We start from the raw sequence: 19,980 nt of genomic DNA, 5'->3' as shown, positions 1-19,980 counted from the left end.
AGCATTCACGTAGCTGCATGATGAACCAGTCTAGGGACTGACTTGGTCAAAAACGGATTCCCCCTTCAACTTTGTATTTTGTCATTATTCACATAAATAAAAAAAGTAAAAAAAAATAAAGAAAATAAAATAAAGAAAATACATGTTTAAAATTACATAGGCATTGTATCTTGGTTATGTATCCCAAACACATTTATACATGAATAGTTAACTATTTATTTTTTATAAATATAAATTGTAAAAAGATAAATAAAATAGTCTTCCCAATAATGAATACCATATTGATTGAAAGAGGTGTTTTAGGCCTTTTTAGAGATTAAAGCATTTATAAAAAATATACTTTATAGTAAAATAAAGTCCACTGCTGTATCACATATAAACATTTCTGAAACATCACTTCAATTTTCACATATATGTATCTCTTTACTGAACTAAAATGATTATTGTTTTTATTCTTACAGCTAAGAGCAGTAAGAATGCTGGCCTAGATATAAAGGTGAGGATTATTCTCAAGCAGCACAAAGTACATGATGATTACCTCAATCTGCCAAAATTTTTAGTCTGGAATAGTACACTGCAGAACATTTCCCAGATCAGTACACTGCGTTAAGTTCTGTTTGGCCTTGCTTCATTATGTCCATGACAGAAAATGTTTACTGACACCTCCCTAATGGCTACAAAACGGAGGTATAATTTTTAAGTTAATTTATTCTGCCTGAAGGATGGAGTAAGTTTTGTCATCTAAATGACTCTTTTAAGCAAAATGGTAAAGGAATCATTTGATTCAGTATTTTGCAGCGCGGAGAATGACTTGCCTGGGCTTAACCCCTCCTGTGATTCTGTTACCTCTGAACTGGAAGAAGTGCTTGCGAAATGTCACATCCCTGCCCTGCTATTCGATTTGTCCTCACAGAAGAAGTCTTTCCAATCTCACAAAGGTATTGTGAAACGCCACTTATCAGCGCGTGCAGAGCTTTGAGATGCTTGGCAATAATAGGATTGTAAGGCTTCTTTTTTTATTTTAAAGATATTTTTAAATATCAAAATAGGGATTGAATTTTAGTTATGTATTTCAGCAAATATAGCGGAAAAGAAATCAAATCTTTTAAGTAGAATAATTTGGTTGTACTCTGAAAATAACAATTTGTAGACCTGCTGCCTGCCAGCGGACCGTTTCAAGTCCTATTCAAACCAATGGCACAACTCCCTGTTTTCTAAAGCACTTGCACGAGGACTCCGGAGAGTCTCACAAAGGCGGGTGATGTCTTGGATGCCGCACGTGACTCAGAGCTAACTGAAATTCGATAATCATAGAATCATAGAATGATTCAGGTTAGGAGGGACCTTAAAGATCATCTAGTTCCAACCCCCCTGCCGTGGGGGTTGGACTGAATGACATCATTCAATGCCACTCCGCAAATAATGCCGCAGAAGGGAAGAGAGAGTTCCCTGTGGACCATGCACCTGAGGGGGCTCAAGTGAGCTATTTCTAACCAACAAGAGCCAAGACGTCTAGCCATGCATGCCTGTAATCCAACAAAACAATAAAAACCCAGCAATATCACACTTTCCTCCTCAAATGTCTTCCAGTTCATCTGCAGTGTGGGTTATAAGGGTGTGGGAATACCGCAAAGAACCTTCTCCCTGGCAGTAATTATATCACCTCTGATCTCTCACAGACTGCCTCAGTAACCTGTCCCCTGTGCTCAGCTTCCCTGTGATGTGGGATGCCGAAGGCTGTCCAACTTGTCTGAGAATGGGAATGAGGAGCTATTTTCAAGTTTCTGGTACTTTCAAGGTATGTGGTTTATCTGAAGTGTGACTTCAACGCATGAAGCTATGGTAAATCTCAAAGAACACCACAGGTAATAATTGTGATTAGAGCCTAAAACCCCGCACGTTTTTCTGGGGGAAGGCTTTGAGCACAAGCTCATTATAAATACATACCTACCCCATGTGGCTTTTGAAGAATGACAATATGCTATCACAGCAACAAGGAGCCACTCTGACTGCTTTCCTTAACAGCTCTGTTTTTCTGTTTTTTGATGCAACTCACATACAGAGATTAGATTCTAGTTTCAGTATTATGGTTAATTGAAGTGTCTTTTGGGAAGGAATGCTGCAAATACCTGTGGGAAAAAAAAATGATTCTGCTTCTATTATGTAATGTGTTTCACATAAGAATAAATCACAAAGGCGCCTCGCTTTTAACGATTTTTTTTCTGCATGTTGACATTTGTGAAGTCACCCTTTCTTAGACCAAGTAGTTAAAATTAATTTTCTTTATTGTGAGGGTTGATTCTGCCAGTTGTTAATTACCAATACATGGGGACTTACAGGCAGATCCAAAGAAGACTTTAGATTGACCACAGATGCTTAACTGACCAGACAATGAAGACTTGTGAGCAGAGCACGTTTTCACATCTGGACAGGGAAAGATGAGGGCCTTGTACCTTAGACATGGCCAGGGTTAGATGGCAGCTGAAGGAGTGGTCGATGGATTTAAGTTTTTGCACTCGTATCCTTATCTTTGTCATTTCCCACAGTCTGGGCTGTCCTGGTTACTTAAGAACAAAGAAATCCAGCTTGTTCCCTCTGTCTTCCCAGTCTTACTGCAAGTTATGAAATATCTCAAAGTGGGAACTAAGAGCTCGTCTTGACAGCCCAAGCACTTTTCTTCCTTCTTCTGTCTCTCATGCTCTGCTGTGGAATCATTAAGCCACTAGAGGAGAAGGAAAACAAGGGGACCTCTAGTTGCAAGCTGCAACACTCAGAAAGCAGGAAACGAAGAACAACAGAAATGAAAGTAGGAAAAAGAATCCCCCCATTTTTGTAGTTGATTCTATAGTTAACAGTAATTTTTTCATTTTTTCTCTCGCCCCGCCGGCCCCTTTTTTTTTTCCACCTTGTCTATGCATACAACTTCACATATTCATTTTGGAACCGCTAATGATTCAGAAGCAAACTTCAGCAAAACAACTTCAACCAAAACGCAATAAGCAGGTAGGCCAGTGATGTTAAGAGGATAATTGAGAGCTTGTTTTCAGCAATTTACAGACTGAAAGGAAAGGAGATGGATGGAGCTTGGTTTAAAAACCAAACCAAACCAGAACAAAACAAAAAAGCTGTGATGTTATGGCTGGTGTTATTTAATTGTTTCCAAGTTAACAATGCAAAATGAGGGTACCCTAAATATAAGCCCTTATCTTTAATTGTCAAGCCTGTCCTGATCTACTTGTGCTGGAAAACCTAAACTCAATGGGAATGAATCCTAGCAGTTACTCCCAAAGAAGAACTGGGCATAGGAAAGGAGGGCAAAGTGCTTTAAAAGACAATACAACAGAAAGTAATGCTATCTGAAGGGAAAAAAAAGCGCAAGATTTGTTTTCTCGGCTGCCTGCATCCTGAGCTCGCTTTAAATGACAGGCTTTCCTTCTCTCTGCATTTCAATTAGACTGTGCCAATGGGCAAGTGGGGAAAGGAATATTAATGAGCCGGGCTCGGCGGAGGGTGGGAGCCGGAGGTTCGGAGGGGTCGTTTGGCTTATGCCCTAGCAAACCCCTACTTAGCAAGAGGTGACTGAAAGCCTGAGAAGGGGCACGGGGAAAAATGCGGTTTATCGTTGTGTTCGCCTCTATTTATCCTTCACGGGCGCGAAGTTACCGCGCCCGCGGAAGCCCCCCCACCCCCTAGCAGGGTGACTTGCATCCTCCCTGCCCGCCGCGCCGGCCCGGGGAGGGGTTGGGGGGGTGTTGGAAGCCGGTGGGCACGACGCCCCGACAACCACCCCCGCGGAGCGGCACCGCGCCCCGCGGAAGCCTCCGCCCCCGCGCACCGCCCGCCGCGCGCGCGCGCGCTCCCCGCCGCCGCCCCGCGCTCCCCGCCGCCGGCGCCCTCCATCCATCCATCCATCCATCCATCCCTCCATCCCTTCCTTCCTTCCCCCCCCCTCTCCCCGCTCCCAGGTAGGGGTCCCCGGGGCTCCGCTGCGGTCGGCAACTTGTCGCCCTGCGCGCGGGGGGGGGGAGGAGGGGGCTACCTTCCCCCCGCCCCCCGTCGCCCCGCTCCCCCCCGCTGTCGCCGGTGCTGTGCTCAGCCGCCGTCAAACGTGTTGGGCGCCCGGCGGTGGCGGCGGCTGGGGGCGGCTCGCCCGCGGTCCCCCCGCACCGAGCCCCTGCGAATGGCGTGAGTCCCCCCCCCCCCCCCGCCCGCCCCCCCCGGCTGCGGTGTGCCGTAGTGAGGCGAGGAATGGTTAAAAAACCCGGTCTTTTTATGCATAGGGTTTTTTTTTTTTTTGGTGGTGTTTTTTTAACAAATTATTTATTTTTTGTTCCTTTTCGTCTCGGGGCTTTCGGCTTACGGCAAAGGAAAGCATCTGATGCGTCTGCTCACATGCCACTTTTGATCATACGTTGCCTCTTTGCACAGAGCAGGATCGTTGGGAAAGATGGAGATACCATAAGTTGCTAGGAGTGAAAAGTGCTGCAGAAAAGCCAGTGGTTGCCTTTCTCCACTGAAGTGACATTTTTTATTTTTTTTTTTTTTCCTCGGGTTAAGTTGAAAGCGCTGCTTGGCCGGGACTGGCTGTAGCTGAGAGCGGGTTTGTGTTTTTCTTGCACGGTTAGGTTTTGCGAAGAGCAGCGATGAAGAGGAAGCTGGCACTCTCCGAGATGCAGTTGGTTCTGCTGGTTTTATTGGTGTGGCTACCAACAAGGTGAGAGGACGTTTCATTTTGTTGCTCGGTGCAAACATGCATGTTACAATCTGCTAAGGGTAAGCTTGCGTGAGAGGTTATAAAAGTATAGTATGTAGTAATGTCATAAAAAAATCTTTCTTAGCTGTCTGAATGCAGTATTACATAGTTTCCACAGCAAATGCAGTAGAAGGTGGTCTAAGAACCATATAAGCCTAATCTCTTGCCCTTAAACGTTTTGTGGTTTGATGCTTTATTTCACCATTAAAAAAAATAATTCCTTTAAATGCCTTATTGGGATCTTAAAGATTAATTGGAGTTACTGTATCGCTGTGATCCTGTACCATACAGAACAGTTAAGATGGAGAAATAGATTATCGTGAAGTCAAATAGCAAATCACAGCCTCTAAAGTAACGCTCACATATTTTTTAATACGGGCATGCCTTTTTTTTTTGTCTTTTTTTTGGTCAACATAACAGAATTCAAAATGATATTTAAGCTTTAAACCTCTAGGTGGAGATAGCATACAACTTCACAATCCCATATAATAATAGCCTCATTTATTAATCAACTTTTCTTATGTTGTTTAAAGTTCTCCATTTCTAAAGTGACAACATAAGAGAAAGTAATTTTTATCACGTAATGGTTTTGTGGTGCTTATAGCCCCTAAACACGCAATTAATTGTAGTTTCTAACTTCGGTTTACCTGCTTTGGTTCAGACTGCAGTAGGTCTTGTCCTAATGTGGTAAGGATCGTAAGCCAAATAATGCAAGTTTCCTATGATTTTGAAAGTCTGCATTTATTTTTATCAATTTCCCAGTGAACACAATATTTCCTGCAACTATGTTTCCTATTGCACTTTCTCCCTAACTATGGTGCAGTATTAGTTGAGTCACAGTGGGCCAGATCCTGCGAACCCTACTCAAGTGAGTAATCTCACTGACGTCAAAGAGACTACATGCGTAATTAAGGAGTTTATGCCTGAGTAAAGTTTGCAGAATTTGACCCTAATTTGATATAATTGTATGATCTAATTTTTTTTCAGTGGGATCTTGAGTTCAAAAAAAACTGTTGTATCTCAAAAAGAAGCTTAAAAAATGGCAGGGACTGACAGTACAGACATAAATGTAAATTAAAAATTAAAAATGAGCCATCCAGTAATTAAAACTAAGAAAAAACTCACACTGGCAAAATCACACATGACGTTTTGTTATGTCTTTTATAAGTTATCTGGTTTTGGGCGATTCCGTGGTTTGTGTGATGGAAAGCACAGACTGCAATGATTTACATTTAAATACTTCCTCCGTGCTGTTGAACTGGGGACCGACATAAAGCCCTGTCCTTAATCATTTTATCGCTTGCTCTAGGGAAAACGTCACCCAAACCTACTTTTGGTTAGGAGAGGGAGAAAACATGCTTGTTTTTGTGGCATTCGGCATGCCTCGATCAGTAGTTCATTTCCAGGTGACAAATAAACACTTCAGGGTAATAATCTGAATGGCTGAGAAAGGTTTAAATGATAATGCGTGTAGCACATGATGCTTTATTTCCTTGGTACTAATATTCTGGTATTAAATAGGTAAGAGTGATGAGCTTATGCATTTCACATGCAGGGCGCTTAAAATTGTTGGCAGAAGAACATTCACTTGTGCAAGGCTTTCGGCATGGGAGTGTTTCCCCCTTGGTCCGGGTGTCCAGGTCCGGGAGGACTGTTCGCCCCCACAGCTGGCTGGGCAACAGATTCATGTTCCAGCCCTTGGTGTTTTCCACGGAGATATGACCCATAAAAGCTGTAACATCTCTTTCTTTATTGGGAAAGTTTGAAACAATCGTCGATCTATAGATTCTTCTTAATGCTTCGTTTATGATTTTTTTTTTTTTTCTATCCAACTATTATAAGGTTTGTCTGCATCTAGTGGGGCAGCAGATAGTGGTTTTTTTTATAACAAGACAGCATTTTAGGAAGATGAAGGCTATCCACAGCTAGCCTGCAGCTTGCTCGTCAGCATTGTTGTTCCCACCCACCAAACGCTGACATCAGAGGACTCCCTGAGCATGATCGCTGGAGTTTTCCCTCATGTTAGTTCTTCTGGTCATGTACGTTACATGACCATTGGGTGGAAGCATATCCACAGGATTTATCCAGAGATAGAGTATCCTTAGGTGAGGACAGATAGGATAGAGCTGGAAGGAGACAGTTTTGTGTGTGGGAACTGGGGTGATGGGTCTGGGAGTGACATGCCACCGGGGGCCGGGAAGCTCTTTTGGGCTTTTGTACCTGCACAGCCAAATGCGTTAGCGGAGCTTGAAGGAGCCCTTGCGGTGATGCGATGTTGACTAGAAGTAAAAGCTACCAGAAAATGAATTCCTAGAAATTTTAAATAGTGTATCGTCTACTCTTATGTTTCCGAACATGTGATGTGTGAATTGTGTATTCGTATACTCCTAACTACACCTTTCCTGTTAGAAGGCAGCCAGTTAAATATTCAAGGCCAGCCTGCAAAAACTGCATGTTGAGTGTACATTAAAACATATCTAGCACTTTCTAAAATGTGAAATGTCCATTTAGATCAGTGCTGGCTGACTCCCTGGAAGACGAAGCTAAGAATAACATCACCATCTTCACAAGAATTCTAGACAGACTTCTGGATGGTTATGATAATCGTCTCAGACCTGGACTAGGAGGTAATAAAAGCAATTAAAGATTGATTTTGAAAAATAATTTTTAATGTTCAGATTTTATGCAGTGATATTCTTCCTTCGGGGCTTTTTTTTTTTTTTTCTCCTTTAACAACTGGTATGTATCTTGATAAATTATTTATAACTCTGTATTCACCCAGCTGAATCATTTGAAGTTTGAGGAAGATAACATCTATGAATGGAAAGGAGGCACTTTCACACGTTTATCTTAAGTAAAAAGAAAAAAAAGTCTGACGATTTAACATAGTAAACCAGAATGAGAACAAAAACAACATCTGAAGCTGTTATTCCAGTCAGGGAATTTTGGTTGAGCAAGGGTTGCAGGCTTGATTGCCTGCAATGCGATGAGTGTGTGTTTTCAGAAATCTGCACAAGTCTTTTGTGTGGTGTGTGTAAAATCCACATTTTAGATTCATTCCTTGTCCCACTAAATTAAATGAGAATGTTGTATTTTTGACTTCCTTGGAATTAGGGTTTCCCTGGCAATTAGCATTTTTGTTTCTGGGTACCTTGCATGTATTTGGGCATGAAAAAAAAAAAAAGAAAAAAGGGAATACTGGAGGACAGAGGTCACTGCCCTCTTGTGCCATGACTGTCACTTATTTTTCAAAATGTCAGTTCACATTTTCATTTTAAAGCTGTATGCCAGCTCATGTAAGGATGTAATCAAGAAATGTAAATAATTTGTTTGGTGTTGGAAGTATTGCTGTGCAAAAAGAGCTCTGTGGTATGGGGAGGGGCAGAATGTCCTGGTTTTGATATAATTTTATCTACTACTATTGTAGATATTCTATCTGCTATTTATACTATCTAACATAAATATTTATGTATCGAATATAACACTGTTACTATTTTTATTATTCGTAACAGTTTTGGTAATTGTAATTTTCAAGCTGGAGACTGTTTCAGCTTGCTAAAACTAATTCTCGTGCAAAATCCCGGGGAGCCGTTCCTCTTCCTGTTGATTTCAGTACGATCAGGCCCAAAGCTAGGGACCTGCCCCGACTTCCATGGAAATTAAGCTAACAACCACTCCATTGGATCAAATGAGGAATTAGTCAAAGCTCACAGTTTTTAGCCAACGCTCTTCCATCCTGACCTGTGGCTCTGCTGCTGCTCCGGTTCTGGAGCATCTTTGGCTTGCACCTGACACAGCATAAAGTGGGAGCTGGCGCTGGCTGGAACCAGCTTTCTCGTTATGCATTAATCTTAACCTGGGTTATCTTTTCATTTCCATTCCTGGCCTCTGAACAAGTGGCGACTCATTTTATATTTAAGGACTTTTTAATTTAGGTGATCCATAAAATGAGACGTAGGGCGCTGTTGATGTGAGAATTTATGTAGTGATGTTTTCCACGGAGATTCAATTTCTTTGCAAAATACCCGAATTTAAGAATTTAGACGTAGTGTAAACATACAATGCCTTGCAGGTGACTTGCCGAAACATTTCATCTCACAAAGCTTGTGTTTAATTGGCAGGGTGTTTAAAATCATGGGGTTTATTACAAAAATAATGAAAAATTCTTTTCTTGTTTACAAAAAGGAATGTGCTAGTTAATGAGAACAGTCTGCAATTCCTTTGCATATCGTGTATTCTTTTTAATATTAACATTTATATTTCTGAAAACATGAATTTTAATTTTTTTTTTTTTTCTAATGGATTTTTATTTTAGGTTTTCTACTAAATCTACGTCAAAATACCTCCCTCTTTTTCTTTGCCAGGCCTCCTAGGCAATTAAAATATACTTTGGGAGCATAAAAATTAAAGAATTAACATCTGTTTGATATTGGCATACATGGCAATCAACCCATGCAGAACATGTGTGAAATGAAACTGTGTCATGCATATTAAACCGTGATGATTCATGATACATTAATCTTAATCTGCAAGAATCCTTCAGTTGTGGATGGATGGATTCTTGTAGTTTAAAAGGACACTTGTAAAAGCCAGTTGTGATAATCCATGATATGAAAAATACCAAACAATGCTGTTGCACGTAATGCTGAGTAATTACGGAGTTTCATATTCCAGGAATTTTGTAGCACTTTATTCCTTTTTCTCTATTAATCTGTACTCTGAAAAGAAAAATGGAAATAATTCTTTTTTTTTTTTTTTTAAATACTATGTGCCTAGTGAGTCCTGATAGTTTCTAAAAGCGTTTGTGCGCAGACTACCGCATTTTGACCAGGCCACACGTCATTAATTTAATATACTCGGTCTCAGTTCTCTTCCACTTGCATTTACATGAATCTGAAACAATTCAATTGAAACCGGTAGAGCATTTACTTTGGCACAGCAGCTTGTGTTGTCCTGCTACGCTACTATGACGGAGATCGTAATCTGGCCCAACGTGCTACAACAGAAATAGTCCAGGGTCTGAGATGGGTTCTTTTAGAGTCTTCTGAAAGCAAGAGTTGTTCACCAGCTCACTTTCACCTGTTGTGAAAGACATTTTCAGAGATGTCTTATAGCAAAAATTCGTCTCATTGTAAAGAACTATCCATCTCAAAAATGTTTTTGATGACAAAAAGTGTTAGCTTAACACTGGCGTTTTCGCTAGTTACCAACAAAATGGAAACGTATAGGCTCCTTCAAAGACTGTATATAAATTCAATTTAGTAATTGCCTGTTTGGGAATTCATTCTTGAATTTAGGGGTAGATTTAGAATTAATTTTACTGGGCGACTTGGTGTGACTCGGTGCTTTACTGGTATATCGATACATTTCAGAACTGAGTACTGTTTTCTCTAGGCTGTTGAGGCAGCTTTAACTTTTACTGGTGATGCAGATCTGTCATATAAACAGGTTTTGGCTGTTGATTATTGGCTGTCCTGGCAGCTGGGATCCTTGAAGGATGTATGAACACTATAGTGATGAAATAGCCTGCAAAATGTGTGTGGGCAGGGTAAAGAAGACACCACACTATCCCCTGAAGCCAGAGACATCTCATATGATTTAGATAATACCCTGACTTACGGTGTTGATACGGATAGGCATGAGGGTATTCAAGGGGAGATGAATTTTCCTCTGTATTCATTTTATGCTAAGCACAGGATTGCAGCTGGAACACTCTTGACTGCATTTGCAGTTGTGACATGAACCATTTCACACAAACATTCCATGCCATTTCTGTTTAGACATCAAAAAAAATTACAAGTTTGGTTTCAAAACAAATTCCTTCTGTCATTTGTATGTCATTTCCCAATTTGCATGAAATACAGCCATGCAAATGACAATTCATAAAGAGTTTGATTGTTTATGGTTTTTCTCAAAATCATTAAGGTATTTTCTTCTATTTGTTTGCTGTAATGTTTGCAAGACACTTAGGGTAGCCACTTTTCCATAAATCCTTTGATTTTTATTAGCATATAGAAAAAGAACTCCACAAAACAATGGACACTAAAGCTAAGCAAGGGACCAAAAGAGAATTTAGATCTTCAAGTAATGAGACAACAGAATACTGAAGCTGAGATACAGCTGCCTTCAAATCTGGAGGTGGTTGAATTATCTGTCTGCTCTGTCTGCTTTCCTCTGCCCCATGGACAGACCTAATTAAAAGAAAAAGGGACACTGATTAAGGCAATCCCCTCTTTTAGTATGTTGATGTTCTTGGGTATTAGGTCTATCAGCAAAAGCATATATATTTTTTAAAATAGTAGCTGCTTTTTAGAGATGAAAAAGAGGAAGGAAGAGAGAAGGAACGGAGATGGTGCTCGGATATTGATATCATGTTGGGTAATTGAGTAGTCTTACCATCTCCATAAGCTATTCAGCCTGCTCTGCTTTCTCACGTTTGAAATTGCTCATTTCCAGCAGCTATAGAACTTCTGTCTGTTTTACTCTCCCAAATTTATAAAATATAATTGAATACAAGACTTAGAAAATACAAAATTCAAATCTTGAAAAAAACCCACAAAGGGTAGTGATGAGGACGGAGGACTGGACTTCATAGCCTGAAGACCAGATTTTCAACTGCCATATTGATATCGAAAAGAGCTATGCAAATTTATACCATTTTGAGGATCTTTCCACAAACTCTGGTCAATCTCACCAGCTTCGGAATGGCATTCTCACTGTAGCCAGAGAGGTCAATTTTGGTTCTTAAAAAAAACTGAGGAAGATGAGACAGTAGGTAGGTGAAAACTAAATGCCACCATGGTTCCATTTTGAATGATCCATCTCTGCTGCAAAATGACTTTCAGATGTTCTGATTACTTTAAATAAGACTCTCCATTGTGTTTCATTTATAGACATACCAAAACCTTTTTTTACCCCCAAGATTTTGTAAATAAATTGAGCAGGAAAACCGAAGAGCACGGAGAAGGATTATTGCTGTGAGAGAGATGGTGAGCAGTGGGCGCTTGGAGGTATGGTCGTTCACCTTTGCAGCACTGGATGCATCATTGCACAGAATCGGTGCAGTAGTGTAGAGTATCAGACTCTGGGATCAAAAGTTGTATGATGTGCTCACCAATATGAGCTAAAAGGGAAAAAAACATTTTCCCACTGAAAACCCTTTCTTTTTCCCCTCAGATCAGGAGAGATATATATATGTGTGTGTGTGTCTGCGTGTGTTTATCAGAGAGTTGTATGTCTTCAGTTGCCATGAAACCAGGCTGTGATCATATGCTGATAATCTGGAATATGTTAAATTTAGGGCAGTATATTTATATATCTCAGTGATTCAGAGTTTTTGATCAGCTTTAGAAGAATTTGTAGCTGTCGCAGTCCCCTACCTGGGCATTCAAAATTTAGCGGTGTTTGTCAGCCTCACCATGCTTGATGTGCATTCAGGGTATCATAAAAGAAGGTCCTTCAACTCTTTCTGCTGCAGAACACTACGGGAAAGCTTTCACTACTGTTTTCAAAGGAAAGAAGTGCAGTTGCCCTGCTCAGTTCTGGTTGCTTCCTTAGCCCTTCTTTGCTCCAGCTTCATCTTTTGGAAATGGTAATGTCTCCCTGCTGGTGCTAGTGCGGAGTGATTCAGAGCAGCACTTGCATTTTCTGAAAGCCCACTATCTATGTAGCTATGCCGGGATACAAAGGAGTAAACCACTGTATGCACTTTCTTGGGCCTACCTGGAAGGGTCACATGGAATCTGGCCATAATAGTGCTTTCAGAGGAGTCAGCGAGAACCTCAGATTAATTTATGTTAGAGCTGTCGATAATGTATATTGGCAAAAAAGCATTCCTTGTGAAAAATGGAAAAGCAATAGAGGGGAGGATATGAAAATCTCATTTAATTAGTTATCCAGGGCATGCAGATGGTGCTAAAATCCAAGAGCAGAACTAGATCAGTAGCTGTAAGCATTCTAGGGAATGAATCATTAGGAAAGTGGAAGGATAAAAAACCCTCACAAATTGTTGTGATACTGAAGCACGAACCATCGGAAATGATGTAGGGTAGTCTAGTGGCTGAGGAGCTGGACAAAGCTTATTTATTTTATTTATTTATTTATTGAAAGAGTGTGGATAAATCAACAGTGAAAATATAAAAATAAAATTAATGTTACAGCTGTGCAGAGCATTGCAATCGGGGAATGTGTTGCACTGTAAAAAGTAGCAAAATGCTATGCTTCTAAACAGTTAACAAAAATCTAGGTACTTTACAGGAAAGTTTACGTGCCTATAAAGGAGCTTGTCTGGGAGGATCTCCCAGTGCACCGAACATGTATATTCAGTACTTTTTTCCTCTCTTTTTTTTTTTTTCTTTTTCTTTTTTTTTTTTCTCTTCTCCTGGCAAAGCATCAGCATTCGCTCCTAATGCTAGAAATACTGCTGATGACACCAAGGCTGAATTAAGGCTTTGCTTACTTTTATCTCAGCTGCAAGGAAGACATGAAAGCAGATACTGCCGATTTCTGTGGAGCTCATTGGAGCTCATTGTAAATCAGGCTGACGGGATGGTTTAATTTTTCAGCCAGATTTGATGGGCTAAGGCAAACATCGCCCTTTTTCAGCATTACGTTTATTCTGGGTTATTTAGAAACTGGTTGAAAAGCAGTGGCCTTGCTGATATCCAAGGTGTTCTGCTGTTGACTGCTTCCCACTGAGGCCTCTTATCATGTTACATAAATCTTGCGACGAGTTTGCCATCCGAAATATAGAGCTCCTTCTCACTCAGGCTGACTAGTTTTAATAGCCACGTACCAAAGGACTGCGATATTATAGTTCCAAAATTTTTATTACCCTTGTGAAATGGTACAATTTGTGTAATGCCACCTGAATTGGAAATATAATTATTATTTAAATAATCTAACTCCGAAACGTTTTCAGAAATATTTAAGCGCATTAGAAATTCATCCAGGATATCTTTGGGGGATTTTAATGGATTTCATGGATTTTTAGTAGTGGATTTTAACCAAGCAAAAAGTGAATTTAAAATGTAGAAATCAATGTATGCGTTGCTTACAATGAAAAAAAAAATGTTAGTCATTCTGTAGCAACAAAGACACATTTTGTAATACAAATTTAATAGTATTCTAGGTTACACTAAAAGGTTGTGTTTTTTTAACCTTAGCTCTTGCAGCCTCTAATGGCAAATATCTATTTAACATATATTTAAGTATATTTTCTGTATTTTAGCACCCCATAAATTAACAACCGCCATGAGACAGACCTCTTACTATGTATTTATATTCTGCATAGCACAACAGGCTTCTACTCCATTCAAGGCCTGGTTGTGGTGAAAACAATGGAACAATATTATTTTTATTTATGAGGCGTAACCTAAAATGACAAAAAAACGACGAAATAATACTCCCCCCGCCCTTTACCTTTACTAGCAAGCTCATAACTATTAGGCCAATAGTGGTGATTTTCAACACAGTTGCAGAGGTAATGGTTGCTCGGAGAAGTGGCGGAGTCTCCGTCTTTGTGGAGACATTCAAAATTTGACAGATGGTGACCTGGGCAACCTGATCTGTCTTCAGAGCTGGCTCTGCTTTGGGCCTTCCGCAGGTGCTTTTTAAACAGAATTATTCTAAGATTCTGTGACCTACAACCAGCAAGACACTGAAGTAATGGCTGAAGTTTTCCATCTTAATTGGCAACTGTGAAAAAATAAAATTTAGAATGTCAGTTCTGGAAGATAACGCTAGTAAAAATACCTGTTTAAATGAAAGGTTTATACTGCCTAAGGACAGCAGAATGCACAGCATTGTACCACTCTTGAGCTTATTGTTCCACTGGAACCATCCACTGTGATGAATAGAAGATTTGGGGTAAATGGGCATGGTCTGGAAAAATGCAGAGGACAGCCTTTTTTATGGTCTTTGCCTTGGATTTTCTAACATTCAGCAGAATCTGTGACTGAAAGTGACTCTAGCCACGTTTTTCTACTCCCACTGGAGTCCTGAAAAGGGTTAAATATGGGAAAAGACAGTATTTTGAAGGAGAGGCACTGTATTTCATCGAATCATTCCCAGTTTACTTTGTCATCATTAGATGGGCCGTGTAGAGGGAACTGGAAAGCTGTACAACACTGTGTATCCTAGAGCTCAACACCTCCTCAGCAAGCACCCGGGAGCCTCCAAACCCTGCCCTTCTGAAGCGTCCTGAGGGAGGTCTTCCTTTTTTCTTCTTCTGTTTTCATAGTTGCCTTTTCCCTTTCTAAATACCTATTTCATACATTCTTCTAGAAAATGCCCACCTTCTTTGAACAAAATTCCGTGAATTTATGTCGCTCCGTCTAAATGTAGCTTTCCCCAAATCCAGGCCAGACATGCTGTGTAGATGCAGCTGTCTACTTTCGCTTTTTGGTTTTGGTGTGGTATGAAACCCAGACCTGCCTTCCCCTCCTCCCAGGCACAGCTGCTTACATCCAGCTGCCCAAAAGATTTCATAGCTAATGAAGCTGGATCGGGGAGGTTGAAATGATGCGAAGGCAGGTTCCTGGGTAGGCAGAAAAGCAAAGATCCTTCTCTACGCACAGATTGCATGTCCTTCCTTTTGTGCCAGTACAATTTTGTTGGTGTTGTTGAGTGGTCTGAGATGGATCTGTTGCTTCTGGCAGTACTCCTGACTACATATTCCTGCTTCTGCTTTCTTGGAGTGCCACCATTTCCTGACCATTTTTAACAATAACCTTTTCAACGCACAATCTAGCGCATCCGATTTTTAGAATGAGTAGTGTGTAGGGAGAGAGGTATTTCATCAACAAGGATCGTGCAGAAGGACATTGTAATTGCCTGTACATTAAAACTGTGTCTGCTTTGTTTTTTACAGTATTTTAGTCTGTATTAATTGTTGGTATTAGTAGCTCTTATTAGTGACTACTATTAGTATCTAACAGTAGCTTCTAAAGACTCCAAGAAACAGATATCAAGTAGAATATCCCACTCTTTTTCACTGCCCTAGCGTTAGGGTAATACAAGCCAAGGTGGAAAACCACTATAAGCAGGGAACCGGGGAAAGGGCAGGACAAAAGAGATGGCGAGTGAAGGAGGGAGATAAAATGGTGATGCTAAACATTGGCCACTTTTAAACAACTGGCAGGTTAAGGTAGCTGAATGATGGTTTTTTAAAATACCCTTTGGAAACTTGAAAGTAGAATAACGTAAGCAGTTTTATCATTATGGTATATGCGTGCATTTAAATTTATGGCATTAATATTTTTCAACTATGAGTCATCTGTCTCAAAAAGCGGCTATAGAGGATATATCGGATAACGTTTTGTGTTGCTGTACAATTCACCAGCCTGCTAAATTAAAGCATCGGCAGAAGATTTTTGAATTAATACTGTCAAAAGTCTAATAAATTTTAATGATAAGAATCAAAGCACTTTAATATGCCAAGATTAATCTTTAAACACATTTTTATGTCTGTTTTTTTCAGGTTAATGTTCAAATTAAATTAATCACAAGCTAAAGGAAGTTTTGTTTACCACTGTCATCCTAATAATAGTTTGCTTTATAATGCAAAGTGTGTCAGCACTACTTTTCTGAAATTGTCTGCACATCAGGAAGGTACGATTCCGCTAACCTTCTGGAAGCGGTGTTGCTGTTTGGGAGCCATTTGTGTGATTACTTTGTAGCACATGGCTCTTGATTTACATTCTGTAATTCCTTGCCATATGTTGAGGGCTATTTAATAATTAGAGCAGTTAACTCTGTGAAAGCAGTGTAAATCAATTTCCCCCTTACCTGGGATCATGGCGCACATCAGAGGACATTGAACATTTTAGTAGAGTTGTGTCGCTGCGGTCAGAGATTGGATTTAGTTGCATCTGACCAAATTACATTTATTTTTTATGTCCATACATACATATTTGGTCCTGCATATGCATTTTTTTTGTTGAATCAGTAGAGACCATGCATCCTAATCTGCAATTGGTTTGGGGAAAACATGGATGCCTCATGTTCCATCTGCTTAATCGGTGCTTTTTTACAAACTGTAAGTTAACTTGTAGCTCTGTAGTGTTATGACTAATAGAGTTGATTGCAATCCAAATTCGGTGCTATGGACCACTGATCTTCATTATGTTCTGACACCTATAGAAGAAGAATCAGTTAAAAACTGATGTACGCTCTAAAACCTACATGTCCATTATATGTACATCATGGCTTTTCTTACATCAGGGACACTGAAAACGTATCAGAGAACTCAGGGTCCTTTGCAAAAGGGACGACTTTTATGTCTGAGTAAGTACAAAAGGTACATCAGCCTGAAGTAACCGGGAGGTATGATCCGCCATTGGTAATGGAACAGATCCGTGTCTCCAAGCCTAGTACAGTGCTCTGTTTCATAGGTCACATAATTTCTAACATATTTGATCTCAGTGGAGAGGTTTATACAGAAGATATATTCTACCTGGAAAGATAGATAAGCTGTTTTTTGAAACTCCTATTTTTTTTTTCTTGAAGCGTTTATAGCTTGCGTTTGTGATCTTTCATGTGAATGTAGTTTCCTGGAGTTACCTATCTGCGTTTAATACCTTCTTCTGTTTTAATTTAAAAAAAATTGCATCCTCTTACTCCCTTAAATACCTGAATGCCAGAAAAGCAATGTATCTACTGACTGGAAGATTGTCCTGTCATTAGTTCTTCTTTTCTTTGTTGGTCTCCATTGCTTGGTGCTGATTCTCTCATCCAAGAGAGGTAGTTGTCTTCCAGCACATTCCTTGCTTTTTCTTTCTTGTATCCATTCTCAACTGTCCAAAGATAATAGGTTCTTCAGACCACTTCTGTCAGAAGATTGGGATTTATTAGAGCCATCCTTTTCCATTCCCTCAAGTGTGCGAGCCTTGCAGCACACCACCAGAGAGCAGAAAGGGAATGGGCGGGGGGGGGGAAGGAGAGTCTGCAGTTATCTCTAAGAATTTAGAGGTGGATTGAAGGGACAATTCCTGCCCTGAATACACCAGCCTAATGTTCTAGATGTTTCCTTCTGAGTGACAATCTAAAGGCTACTGTAGGTGCATTTTTATTCTCATTATTTCAGGTAATTTATATTTTTCAGAATTTATAGGCTCACTGAATGAGGAAGGAAGTCCCTCTGGATGAAAAGAGGCTGAGGACCAGTTGTAGTATGGAGTACATAAATGAGGAACAACAGGATTTTGAGCCTGAGATTCAGTGCTGTGTTGATAAAACCCCTCTGCCATCCTGAGAGCATGCCGTGGCCTTTCATGGACTGTCCTTATCAGCATCTGTAATGTTAATTGAGTACCAAACAGTGAACTTATTTCTACTAGATCTTTAAACGTTTAAACTTGGTACTGCATTGCCTCATGCAGTTTCTGAACAAAAGGGAAGATATTTCCTCATGGAAAACTAGCTAAATAAATAAAGATGAGAAGGGAGAAATATAAATGCCTGTTGCTTGAGATAAGGGGATGGTCACATCCTTAATAATCCCTTTCCATCTGCTGGGTGCTAAAAGCTGTCAGAGAATCCTTTATTTTTGTACAGGCATTTTGTCTTTAGTTGACCATAAAAAAATGAAGAGATAATCTTGTTTGCTACTGCATAATATGCTATTTATAAAACAACCAATTGTTTTAAAATAATATTCTGTAGTAGATGTCTGCATTTTCATGAAGCCATAGTATCTACTTAGAAGAACATGCACTTTAAGAAACTGGATTCTAATTAAACTCATATTAGGCATTGTTTCAAAGAAAAAAAAGATACCGTTTTGTATTTTCTGCCTGTAAAGAAAACCCAACCTTGTTAATTTAATATTCAAAAGCAGATTCCTGTCACAAATATGTAGCCTTTCCACAGCCTTTTCCAAGCCTTGATGGGTTCTGAAAGTCCCGTGGACAGCCAGAGGGGAATTCTCTTGTCACAGGCACCATAAAAGACAAATTTGAGGCTGCTTAATCCAGGCTTTGGGAGTGTCCTGGGAGTATGTTTTAGAGCAGATTCTGGGAAACACTGCTGTCTGTAAAGTAGCTTGGAGACATTCAAGTGACTCAGCTGTGGGACTTTTCAGTGCTACAGTACACTTCTTGTAGGCACATTACACAGCCTTAAACGAAGACCTTTTTTATTATTATTAACTATATAACAGAAGAGTAACTGACAACTCACTAGCATGTTAAAATGGGATTTTAAAAAAGATTGCCTCATTACTGTCCGTGTTATTATTTTTTGCTCTTTTGGGGGCTACCTGTTTGATTTCAGTATTAATATGATTCTCTGTTGGGTCAAGGCATGAACTCGTTGTTTGTCAGGCCTCCTGTTTAGCAAGACGTTTATTATCCATGACCATCCCATGGGTTGTCCTGCCAAACAAAAAAATGTTAAGAATAGAAAAAAGGCAGCTTGGCAGCCAGTCTGATTTCTGCTGTGTCTCGGACCCACACCTCTCTTTCCTCCTTTCCCTGCATTTCAGCAACCGTGGGGATGGGGGAAGTGTAAAGAAAAAGTGTGCCTACCTGTTCTTCTGCACCCTGGGTACTTAGGGTGTTAACATACACACAACCTCCAGCTGATCTTAATAATCCGTGCTAGCTTTTTTGAGAATATTACAGCAGCCTGGATAAACATTAATTTCCTGTACTTCATAGTTATTTCACCTGGCTTAAAATAGGAACTGCTGGCTGGTTGATAGAAGGATTAGAATGCTGTCTAGTTTTTTTGACAGTGTGTCACAATCTTCTCAAATGCTATTACAGAATTTCATACAGCATTACCTATTAAAAATATATTTGAGGCTCTTGCTGCAAAAAATGCATTAAGAGCATGCACAGCTCTATTAAATAAAGGCACTACCTTTTCCTACCATTGGTTCCTGTCATGCTTGACTGCAAAGTACAAGTCTAGCAAAAGATAATAGAACTGTAGCTCCATTTTTAATGACTGTACAATCCAGGACTTTAATAACCAAGCACTCACTATACACAGACAGTAAAATTAGTCTATCTGAAAGGACCATCATTTTCAATGCTTTCTTAAGTCTGTTGATCTCTAGAGGAGCTCCATCAGCCTTTGGGAGTTGGGAACGTGTGAATGTCATACTTTGCTCTGATAGCAGCAAGCCTTGGGAGGGTGCCAACCTCTGGTGACAGTGAGCGTTTGGCACAGAACAAGCAAGACTGTTCTTCCCTAGAGCTTCATCCTGGTTTCTGTCAGCTCCA

The 19,980-nt window shown here is 40.1% G+C and overlaps 1 protein-coding gene across 2 annotated transcripts in view; it reads left to right on the top strand.

Annotated features, from left to right (window-relative positions):
- The first annotated feature begins 3,816 nt into the window (after positions 1-3,816).
- The window catches only part of GABRA2 (gamma-aminobutyric acid type A receptor subunit alpha2), a 58,622-nt gene continuing 42,458 nt past the window's right edge, over positions 3,817-19,980 (top strand). Inside the window, exons 1-3 of one of the 2 annotated variants that reach the window (XM_074587962.1) lie at positions 3,817-3,965; positions 4,626-4,714; positions 7,265-7,380. In XM_074587962.1, coding sequence (XP_074444063.1) covers positions 4,644-4,714; positions 7,265-7,380 — 187 coding nt within the window. In that variant the 5' untranslated portion in view covers positions 3,817-3,965; positions 4,626-4,643. Of the gene's footprint in view, positions 4,186-4,625; positions 4,715-7,264; positions 7,381-19,980 lie in introns of both variants that reach the window. The other variant, XM_074587961.1, reaches the window with a different exon arrangement.

Source organism: Larus michahellis, chromosome 5 (assembly GCF_964199755.1).
Source record: "Larus michahellis chromosome 5, bLarMic1.1, whole genome shotgun sequence".
NCBI lineage: Eukaryota > Metazoa > Chordata > Aves > Charadriiformes > Laridae > Larus > Larus michahellis.
The sequence above is the reverse complement of the archived record's forward strand: the minus strand, read 5'-3'. Positions and strand labels throughout refer to the sequence as shown.